Source organism: Capricornis sumatraensis, chromosome 3 (assembly GCF_032405125.1).
Source record: "Capricornis sumatraensis isolate serow.1 chromosome 3, serow.2, whole genome shotgun sequence".
Lineage (NCBI taxonomy): Eukaryota > Metazoa > Chordata > Mammalia > Artiodactyla > Bovidae > Capricornis > Capricornis sumatraensis.
The window spans coordinates 71,683,129-71,695,198 of record NC_091071.1 but is presented as its reverse complement, the minus strand read 5'-3'; the positions used below and the strand labels follow the sequence as shown (position 1 = coordinate 71,695,198).

Here is a 12,070-nt window from a genome sequence, read left to right as displayed (position 1 = left end):
GAAGGACTGATGCTGAAGTTGAAACTCCAGTACTTTGGCCACCTCTTGCAAAGAGTTGACTCACTGGAAAAGACTCTGATGCTGGGAAGGATTGGGAGCAGGAGGAGAGGGGACAACAGAGGATGAGATGGCTGGATGGCATCACTGACTCAATGGATGTGAGTCTGAGTGAACTCTGGGAGTTCGTGATGGACAGGGAGGCCTGGCGTGCTGCAATTCATGGGGTCACAAAGAGTAGGACACGACTGAGTGGCTGAACTGAACTGAATTCTGAAAATATTAAGGTTTCAGTAACAAAACCTCACTATAGTAGGATTTAGAAATGTATCGAATGATTTCTTTATATCCTTCACCCAATAATTAAAAAACAGTTTCCTGAGGAAAACAGTTGCAGAAGAGTTACTTTTCTCAAATACTTCTGTTGATAGCGCTGTTAAAAATGTCTTTTCCCCCCTATTCAAACAGCAGCAGACACATAGTTCTGTGAGAATATCTCGGCCCATACTGACGAAGAGATTAGAGAATATTGTAAACAGGGCATCTTCTGATGGGCAGAGAATTCCAAGTCCTTCATCTACAGGTAATCTCATGACCAGAATAATTCGAGGCTGGGTCCTATCAGTAAAGCACATTGCCAAAATTATATTTTATTTTCAGAACCACATTGATATAAATTGGCTCAAGGAAATTAACATTTCAATCAGGACTGCTTAATTTATTAGAATGTGTAGCTTTCTGTGCATATGTCATCCAAAAGGTGGGAAGGACTCAAGAAGAATGCAGGTGGGGGAGGGGGGGAAGAATTCGCTAATGTTTTAGGGAAGGTACCCCCAGTCCCCAGCATCCATGTTATTCAGACAGCCTTAATTTGTTGTCCACACGCTCACCCTGGAAACACAGTGAGGAGCTCTGCAGCCCTGTCTCCACAGCCTCCTTCAGACTGCCAAAGAAACCCCGTCCTCTGCATGAGAAACATCGCGATCCCAAAGCCTACTGGCTTTGTTCAGTCACTTGACTTCGGTCATTTGTCCATCTACCCCCACTGCCTTTTAACTTTCAACCCCCCCGCCACACACACACACACACACACACACACACACACACACACACACACATCCACACAAGCACATTTCATTACCCATTATTTTTCAACTATAGTATTACCACAACCTCGACTCTCTAGGTTCTTGATTAGAACTTGGCAAAAATGAGTTTCAGTCAAACCCAGGCCATTGTAGTCCACCTGTACATTAAAGACCCATGGTTGCACAGTTTGAGAAACAGTTCCCTAAGTACCTGGGGATAATGGTAGGAAGCTCCTGCTCCAATATATTCCTGATGGGAAAAACAAGTGTGGGTTTTCCAAGACACAAATACAACATCGGTCAACACAGATTGACTGATATGAAATTCACATGGAAAACAATTTAAAACTGTCATCATTATTATTACTACTATAATAATTTTTGTCTCTAGACTTATTTTCTATATTATAGCTTTGGAGTATATAATATACATAGTTCATTCTCATAGTACCTACATCAGAAATGGTTACTGAATCAAAGAATGAGTATTATGTACAATGATAAACTTTCCTTTGGGGAAGATTTCAACATATTCAAGCTCTGCACAATGTGGTGAAAACAAGACCACTTTTCCACTGTGTTCATCTTGCCTACTGACCCAGCATTAGTCACTAAAACTTGATCCAACTTTCAGCCTCTGGTGTGACCCAGCTCGGCAATGGTCTTTGCAAGGCCTTATATTCTTTTCAAGCCAGGCAAGATGATGAATTGGACTTGGAAAAAGGTAAGAATCATTCTCAAATAGTTGACTTGCCTTCTCACGTGAAATCTTTAACTTGACTATAACCTTTGTCTTAGCTTTTAAAGTTAGTACCATGTTAAATCAGTTCAGGTTTATAATTACCCTTCTTAGAAGATAGATAAGCACACCAAAAAGAAAGCTCACATAATAAAAACAGCTGATATCTATGCAGTATTTACCAGGTGCCAGACATTCCTGCAAACACACTGTCCAATTTAATATTCATAAAAACCTTTTGAGGTATTATTTATGCCTGTTTTATGAGTGAGGAGACTGAGACGTAGAAATGTGAAGTACTTCGGTTAAAGTCACTAGCAGTCGAGGCTCAGGATTTGAACTTGGAAACCCAGTCACGCTGTTAATCACAGTGCTCAGTTGGGGTAGAATATCAGTAATGGACAGTTATCAGAGGCGCAGCCCCACCTTTTTCCTTTTTAGAAGCTACACATACTGGAGTGTGATGTCACTTCCTCTCATGGCTTAAGCTAAATGCCAGTTCTAGAACCTGGGTCAGAGGACTCTCAGCTTAATATTTCTCCTATTTCTCTCTCAAAAAGGGGTTTTACAACTAATCAAAGGAATCAGATCCCCTTCTCCATGTCACAGATTTTTGTTTAACATCGGAAGGTATTATGTAAGGACAACCTCAGATATGCAGATGATAACACTCTAATGGCAGAAATCAAAGAGGAACTAAAGAGCCACTTGATGAGGGTGAAGGAAGAGAGTGAAAAAGCTGGCTTAAAACTCAATATTAAAAAAACTAAGATCGTGGCATTCAGTCCCATCACTTTATGGCCAATAGAAGGGGGAAAGGTGGAAGCGGTGACAGATTCCCTCTTCCTGAGCTCTAAGATCACTGCGAATGGTGACTGCAGCCATGAAATTAGAAGACACTTGCTTCTTGGCAGGAAAGCTAGACGGTGTGTTAAAAAGCAAAGACACCACTTTTCCAGCACTGCTCCATATAGTCAAGGTTATGGTCTTCCCAGTAATCATGTATGGATATGAGAGCTGGACAATAAAGAAGGCAGAGAACCAAAGAATTGATGCTTTCAAATTGTGGTGCTGGAGAAGACTCTTGAGAGTCGCTTGGAGAGCAAGGAGATCAAACCAGTCAATCTTAAAGGAAATCAACCCTGAATACTCTTGGGAAGGACTGATGCTAAAGCTGAAGCTTCAATACTTTGACCACTTGATGCGAACAGCTGACTCTTAGGAAAAGACCCTGATGCTGGGAAGATTGAAGACAGACGGATAAGAGGGCGACAGAGGATGAGATGGTTGGATGGCATCACCGACTCATTGGACATGAACTTGGGCAAACTCCGGGAGATAGTGAGGGTCAGAGAAGCCTGGCAGGCTGCCGTCCATAGGGTCACAAAGAGTCAGACACAACTTGGTGACTGAACAACAAGGGGTTGTGAAAACCTCAAGATTATTAAATGAGAAAAGGTTACCGCCTCAACTTTCTTTGTATGTTCAGTTAGCAACCATGTTCGAATGTTAAGCTAAGGCAGAGATCTGGAGATGAAAATGTTGGTGAGAAAGAATTGTGTCATAGGAGAAAATTTATATTCCATGACCAGGACACAGCACCCAGAATCAACAGAAAGTCAAAATGGATTTAACAGTTAAACAACAGGGACACCACCACATATTTGCTATTGGTTCATGGGCGCTTCCTTTTCAGTTTGCCAGTCAGAGTTTTCCACGCAGTTACTTCACCTTATAGCTCAGAAATAAGTAAAGACAAGAAAAAAGGAAATAGAAAGTAGACCCCACTCCTGCTTTCATCTGAAACCAATGTTGCCTTTAATTTAAAAGTTTTAAGTGTTATAGAAGTCACTTTGTTATTCATCACGCCATCCTAAGACTACCTATATCAGTGAGTAAATGAAATGCAGTTTACCCACTTTCCATATGAGTTAAAACACATACCCCAGATGGCACCTAGAACCCAGGATCCTGAGTTTGAGTTACATAGTTAATACCTTAAATTGATCATCTTGTCTGTCTTCGGTTCTCTGTTGGTTGCAAAGCCTACTTATACATTATATCCCAAGTGGGTTCTTTAAATGGAATGACATGTTGGTGTCTTAGGGAAACAAAGGATCAAACCTGCGCCTCTTATATAGGAACCGTGGAGTCTTAATTACTGGATGGCCATAGTCGTCCATAAATTATGTGTTTGAATTCCAGTAGTGGATTGTGTCAATCTATTGACCTGAGAGAACACATTAGACAGTTTCTAGACTGAGAATGATCTATTGCAAGAAAAAATAGTGATGTGCCCAAGGAAAGATAGAAGGGGGGTCGACAGTCTCCTTTGCCTTAGAAAGAAAATTACTGGGGAGAAAAGTGAAAGAAAAAAAAAAACTGAAAATGACTTTGTGATGATGCTAAAGATCAAGTAGCTCTTGGATCCTGAAGGAAGGGGATGTTTCCACTTTGATGTGCAGGATGCAGCCAGAGAGAAAGGACTCTCTCACAAGACGGGGACTAGTGTTTTTATCTTGTTTTTTAACAGAGAATTAGAGAAGAGCCATGTGTTTCCTAGGAATTCCATTTACTTCAATCATTGCTTTAAAGGAGTATTGTCTTCAAATGGATATTTTATTCAAATGTTCTAAATTGTTGAACAAGGGGTTATATTATTGTGCAAAGCTGTAGGTTGGAACTTTGGGCTATGAAGCTGGCACATACAGTGAAGAGAAGCTGCTTTGATCTAAAGAAAATTCTGGTAGCCAAGACATACTCTTAACAGTCAGCATACCAAGCTATGGTGCCCCCCAACATGAGGAACCCTTAAAGCACAGACACCAAGGAAGAGTTTGGTGACAACCCATCAGTTCTATCCAAAGTGAACCAGGCAGCACAAGGACATAGGATCCAAAGTGATTTTGTTTCTAATCAAACTACTTTATGGCACAACTCAGTTGTCCATTACCTAACTTTTTAATATTCTCTGTGTTCTGCCTGCTTCATGCAGAGGTGGTCAATAAGTTTTGCTTTGTCTGAATCACCTGCAGAAAAGTGAAGCTACCAAGTAACTCCTTGAAAGCAGAATCTCCTTAAAAACTATCTTAACTGATCAAACTCGGGAAGGTATTAATCGCAGGAACTCACTTGTCTAACTAAATGTATGTGCGTTTTCACAGGCGACATCGTGACGATATACAAGAAGAAAGATGAAGGATGGTGGTTTGGCTCTTTAAAGGGAAAAAAGGGTCATTTTCCTGCCGCTTATGTGGAGGAGCTTCCTTCAAATGCCGGGAACACAGCTTCACAAGCATGAGTGAAATTCTGAAGGCATCATCTTACACACTGCTAATTATACAATGTGATGCAAATAAAGGGAAATGCTGTCGTCTTCACAGGTTTATCTTCCTAACTGGGTCCATGATGCAGGCATGATGCCGATGAGCCCATGATGCAGGCATATCATGGCATTCTGCACTCTTAGTTCTTTCAAACAGAGTCAGAAGATGGAAGGTAAAAAGAGGTGAAAAAGATGTACCATGTTCCTAGAATTTTCTAAAAGACTCTAGAAATAACCCCAAACAGCCCCTCTCACAGGGAGAAAAGGCTGAGTGCAGAGCAGTTTAGCCTGAAGTCAGATAGTTTTCTGGTGGCGCAACAGAGATTAGGATGCAGAAGTCCTTTTCCTCAAGTCTTGGGTGGCAACAGCCACAGTAGGCCCACAAGGGGTCAAGCAGGGCCAGAGAGATGGGGAAGAATACACATCAAGTCGATGAAGAAGACCTCAGCAGAGACAGGCAGGTAAAGCACCAGTGAGGCAGACCCAAGTTAAGGACAGCAGAATAAAGGATCATGAGCCAGGGTGGATAGTCAGTGTGGTCGGAAGACAAGTTGGTAGACAAGAGGACTCTATGCCAGGCAAAGGACCTCAGGGCAGAAAGGAGTTCCATCCTGAGCCAGTGACCTTCTGAGTTAGTGGCTTCTTACATATCCCAACCCACAAACAGAATTGCTCTTAGCATGAGGTCAAGTGTGAGTCAAAGATGGCTGGAGATCTGAGAATAAGAGCAAGGCTGATAGAAAAGGGTTAGGAAGGAGACAGTGCCTGAAATTTCATGCCTCCCTGCCCAGCTGGAAACTTCATACACCAATTCAGAAACTAGGAATTCTGTAATTTCCTTCCAGGCCGTGATGCAAGGAATATCCTAAGCAACTTTTTAGTGACAGACACTTAAATGCTAATGAGTCTCCAGTTTGAATGGTAAGTTCTAAAAACCAGAATTTTCTGTCAAAATGGAAAATTTAGAGAGATTTCTGCTGCTTCCGCAAATGCCCTACAATGGGAAAAGATGGAGAATGAGAGAATAGGCCCCCAAACTTTCCCCAAGGGGAACATTTTAGAATGGAGAGGCGTGATACAGCAGCATCTCAGAAACTGGCCTACGTCACTCTGGAGATCACACACTCCATTGAACGGAAGGTCAAGATATTGCGAGAACGTCTAATCAGATTTACTTTTGTGCCAAATAGTCTCACATTAAAGGAATGATTAAAATCCATTCTATTACTCTCCTGCCCCCTACTTCTTTTTTTTTTAACTTGTCAAGTTTTATACTGTGAAAAAGGAAATTTTCAAATATATTTTAAATAAGGTACATATATTTTTTATACTCTGCCCCATTACACTCCTAAAGCAGGATATAACTAACAAAGATATTTATAAATACAGATATCAGACCAGAAGGAGCTCAAGTAAAACTTGTTATGTGAGATAAAACTTACAGCCCAGAAGAACAGATCAGAAGTTTTAAAGTCATCCTTAATGGCGTATTAACGAAGGCTTTCCACGTGTTGAAAGTTGGCTGAATAATAGGCCATTAAGACCATGAACAGAGATTTTGAATTTCTATTTCCTTTTCATCTTCTTTCCATTAAGCCTTGATGGATAAAAGAAATTGTGTAGCAATTGACTGCAGCCTACACGCGATCATTTGTGTAAATTGATGATAATGATGATTGGACCCTGAAACTCTTTAGAAGTAATTTTCAAAGGGGCCCCTCTTTCTTCCTAAAGCAGTTTTACTTTGTAAAGACATAAATGGTTTTCCTGGTTTAAAATGTTGCTGCAAATTCTTTTTTAGCATCTGCGATATGTAATTTTTAAACTTCAAAGAAAGACTATAGTATTAAACTAGATAAAAATACAAATATTTTGGGGTATAATAGACTTGGATATCATCTTAGAAAGGCAAGAATTTTCTAGCAGGACAGGTAGGGATGGTACTACTTAGATTTAGGTAAAAATTAAGTGCATATTGGGAATATTAATGATGTTCCCAAGTCTTCCACAGAGAATAAAATAATTTTTTTAATATTAAGACTTTTAAACTCTTAATTGGGCTTTCATAATTATACTCCACTAGGCAATTTTCTTATGTCAGGAATTTTCTAGCAACATTAGCAACCTGAAATATAGGCAGTAGAGGTCTGAGTCAGATTTTTACTAAAAATATCAAAGACATTACTCTATTTTACCTTCTTTCTGGTACAATAAATTCTGACTATCCATTATCCTGTCATGTCAACCAGAAAGATTAATTTCACTTTTCTGCATTTCAATTACTCATAATAATTAATATTCATAGAGTATTATCTGATTCATCATAAAGTAAAATAATATTCAATTTGGGTTAAAGTAAATTTTATTGTACAGTATAAGGTTTTAACTGATTAGTAATTTGAACATAATATAACTTTGTTCCAGCTTCCAAGAAAAAGTCCCTCCTCCCCTAGAGTCTTTATGGCCTCAGGGGCAATCAACCAAATTTGGAAAGAGAATCAACATAGCAATAGATCCCACTGTCTGTGGCGACATGAGTAGGAAGAATGTCTAACTCAGGAAAGATGGGCTTGAGGGCAGGGGATCAAGAGAAGGGATTTTGAAGGGTAAAGAGGAATTACTATTCACTGATCTGTTGCTTCAATACTAGACAGTAAATCCTTTTCCTCTGTCTTCTGAAATGGAAACAGACCAATACACTGTGGGGTGTGTGTGTGTCCCTGTGGATATACAGTCCATGGAAATCTCCAGGCCAGAATACTGGAGTGGGTAGCCTTTCCCTTCTCCAAGGGATCTTCCCAACCCAGGGATCAAACCCAAGTCTCCCACATTGCAGGCGGATTCTTTACCAGCTGAGCCACAAGGGAAGTCTGAGCTGAACGCTATGGGCAGATAAAATGGTGCTGCAGATAAAATGTAACCTCTGGAAAGTACACATGTATAAAAGTGATTCCAGGGTTTCCATAGTGGCTCAGCAGTAAAGAATTCACCTGCCAATGCAGGAGACACAGGTTTGATCCTTGATCTGGGAAGATCTCACATGCCATGGGGCGACTAAGCCCGTGGGCCACAACTATTGAGCCTGGGAACCACACTACTGAGCCCACATGCCTTGACTACTGAGGCCTGAGAGCTCTGGAATCTGCTCTATAACAAGAGAAGCCACCACAATGGGAAGCCCACACACACAACTAGAGAGCAGCCCCTGCTCACAACTAGGGGAAAGGCCATGCAGCAAAGAGGACTAGCACGGCCAAAAATAAATAAAATTATTATTTTAAAAAACTGATTACATACGAGGCCACAAAGTAATGCTCTAGAAATTGTGTGACAACAACATAAGAGATCATTAAGAAAAGAATAAGTGAAAAAACCCTGTGTGTTCGGAGAACACATATGTTATGTGTCCCTGTACACATACAAGCACATGTGCAGACACACACACTTCTAAATAACACATGGCCAAAGAATAGATCTTAATAGAAAATTTTAACTGTTAGAAATAAAAAATAAGAAAGTTACTACGTACTAAAACCTATAGTTTCAGGAAAGCAACTTAAAAAAAGTACCAGAGGAAAAAGGATAAAATTAATGAATTAAGCATCCTGATTATGAATTTATAAAAACATCAGAAACCACCTAAAGCAAATAAATGAAAAGAAAGATCAGAAATTAATGACATATAAGACAAGAGGCTGAATAAAGCTGTGAATAAACCAATGAATAAAGCTATTTGTTGGTTCTTTGAAAGGGTTAATCAACAGAGCAAACCTCTGGCAAAATTAAGAAAGTCATGAAAGTGAAAGTGTTAGCCAGAGTCAGGTCTGACTCTTGCAACCCCTTGGACTGTAGCTTGCCAGGTTCCTGAATACCATGGAATTCTCCAGGCAAGAACACTGGAGTGGGTGGCTGCTCCCTTCTCCAGGGGATCTTCCTGACCCAGGGATTGAACCCAGGTCTCCTGTATTGCAGGCAGATTTTTTCACCATTTGAGCCACCAGGGAAGCACAAGAAAGGCATAAATAAAGCAGCATTATTTCTAAGAAAAAAGGAGACACACTACAGGTGCAGTAGATATCAAAAACCAAAATTATATATTATTAACAACTTCACATCAATTAATTTGCAAAAAAAAGTCTGCAAGAGACAAATTTCTCAAAAAAGTATGTATTTCTCAGGAAGAAACAGAATAAGTAATTCAATAACTATTAAAAAGTTAACATGCATTTTTCTAAAGGCATCTTCCTACAAAGAAAACACAGGCTCAAGAGAGTTTTATATGTGTGTTCGAAAGCCATAAGCCCTTAATCAAACATTTTCAGAAACAGACAAGAAAGGAACACATCTCAACTATTTTCAAGGGTCTGGGACCTAGGATAACCATGATACCAACATCAGATGATGTTAATACACAAAGGAAAATTATAAGCCAATCTAATTCATGGTTATAGAAGTAAAAATTTAAAGCAAATTTCACAAAACTGAATCTAGCATTATTAAAAACAAAACTAAACAGACTGCACGCCATGACTAAGATTTATTCCAGGAAGGCAAGTTTAATTCAATTTTTTTTTAAACCTATTAATATAAATCACCATATTAACAGCTACAAGATGAAAATCCATACAGATACAGAAAAACACAATAAAATGCAACAAACGTCTATGATAATTACTTTTAATTAACTGAAAATAGAAGAAAACTTCCTTGGGCTGCTCAACAACAAAAAAGGCAAGTTTGGGAAATTACACATAGTGCAATTTGGTTGGAGAGAAGATTTAAGCTCAAAAAGATTAACTGATTTGTCCAAGATCATGTATCAATTTTGATAACAGAGCAACAACTGGACCACATCTTAATTCTCAGATCTTTTCATGTTACCATGTTGATGCTGGAAAGCAGAATTTTTCACACACAGAGCATTTATTCAAGATTTACCATTATATAGATCACATTTATTTGAACCTTAAATATTGCCTCTTTCTGAATTTTTGTAAAAATCTATGCAGCTGAGTAAAATAATTTCTTCCTTGAAGTTTTTCCATTTGTTGCACCTTAGCCTAGCAGCTACCTCCAGCTTGCCTAGTTGATAAGGAGAGTAACGTGTCTATAAACTCCAATATTCTTCACACATCCCATCATACATTGTTCATACTTCACACAACATGTTTAACAATACTATGAAAGGAGCTGATTCGAAATAGCTTGCATACTCTCCATTTTACTTACTTTTGACAAGACTCTTTTTCTACAAAGATGAAACCCTTGTCTTATTCAGAGTCTTGTTCTCGATTAGCTTACCATTTTTTCAAGAACTACCTATACAGCTGTCTTTACCTGTTAAAAATTGCTGGACATCTCAGCAGCATGCCTGTAAGTATTACCGAACAAGTCAGCTCCTTTTCAAAGATGTAATTTAAATTTCCCATTAAATAATTTTCTACTGAGTCTGGAAATGTGCTCAACATTGACAAATACTTACTAAATTTCTACTGTATGTTAGCTACTATGCTATTTTGCATGCTCAGTTGTTTGTGTCCAACTTTGTGCCATCCCATGGACTGTAGCCCACCAAGCTCCCCTGTCCGTGAAATTTTCCAGGCAAGAATACCTGAGTGGGTCGTACTTCCTCCTCCAGGGGATCTTCCCAACCCAGGGATAGAACCCATGTCTCCTTCTGCGTTAGCAGGCGGATTCTTTACCACTGAGCCACCTGGAAAGATACTATGCTAGCTTTATAGCTAAACAGGCAATTCACTGTCATGGTACACAAATTAAAGTATAACTAATTGTCTCTGTATCAGAATCCTCTGAACTGGAGGAGAAGCAACATTTTCTAATCCTCATTAGATGGGAAATCAAAACTTATATTTAAGCAGATTTTGTGCTGATTCTGTTTTTTCAACTTAACTAGTGTTTGAGTTTAATTTTAGAGTTCTTGTTCCATTTTATTACAAAATGTGGAATAGGTTAGTGTACCCCACTGAGATTCCATTTCAATTAGTTTTATTACTTAGGCATATTTCTTTCCCATTTAAGAAATTGTACTTTGTATCTTATATCTTGTGCTTTATTTCTGTATCAGGAAGGTTTTAAATGCTGAAAACTATTATTTTGTTTTAAAAGATACCATCCTAAATAAAATGGATAGAGGAAGTTTAATGGACTAGCTTGGTTTCCCTTTCATATGTATTCTTAACCATTCAAAGCACAATTTTCATAATGTATCAAACTTTAAAATTTAAGTGTGTCATTATTGTTCAGTTGCTCAGTTGTGTCCCACTCTTTGCAACTCCGTGGACTGTAATACACCAGGTTCCCTGTTCTTCATTATCTCCTGTAGTTTGCTCAAACTTATGTCCGTTGAGTGAATGATGCCATCCAACCATCTCATCCTGTCACCCCCTTCTCCTGTCCTCAATCTTTCCCAGCAACAAGGTCTTTTCCAGTGAGTTAGCTCTTCGCATCAGGCAGCCTAAGTGTTGGAGCTTCAGCTTCAGCATCAGTCCTCCCAATGTATATTCAGGGTTGCTTTCCTTTAGGATGGACTGGTTTGATCTCCTTGCAGTCCAAGGGACTCTCAAGTCTTTTCGAGCACCAGAGTTTGAAAGCATCAATTCTTTGGCGCTCAGTCTTCTTCATGGTCCAACTCACATCTGGACATGACTACTGGAAAAACCATAGCTTTGACGAGACGGACCCCCAGTTAAAAGTGAAGAATGGTGGTCCTTGAGGAGAAATGGATCTAAGCGGAGAGCTCCCCATTAAATCTCTCATCCCCAATCTTCATTTCTCTAAGTTGCAGGTAAAAAAGATCTTTCAGAATCAATGCCTGGTGCCTTTTCACTCTATGGTTCAAAACATTATACTCAGAATTTGTGGCAGGATATGTGGTTTTTCTCTAGTTTTAATGAATGAAAA

At 39.2% G+C, this 12,070-nt stretch overlaps 1 protein-coding gene across 6 annotated transcripts in view; it reads left to right on the top strand.

Annotated features, from left to right (window-relative positions):
• Positions 1–6,530, top strand: part of NOSTRIN (nitric oxide synthase trafficking) — a 65,630-nt gene extending 59,100 nt beyond the window's left edge. For 4 of the 6 annotated variants that reach the window (XM_068967823.1, XM_068967819.1, XM_068967825.1 and 1 more), the window contains 3 exons: positions 466–580; positions 1,720–1,809; positions 4,989–6,530. In XM_068967823.1, the coding sequence (XP_068823924.1) occupies positions 466–580; positions 1,720–1,809; positions 4,989–5,125 (342 nt within the window). In that variant the 3' untranslated portion in view covers positions 5,126–6,530. The remainder of the gene's footprint in view (positions 1–465; positions 581–1,719; positions 1,810–4,988) is intronic. The other 2 variants (XM_068967820.1, XM_068967824.1) reach the window with 2 other exon arrangements.
• Positions 6,531–12,070: the final 5,540 nt, after the last annotated feature.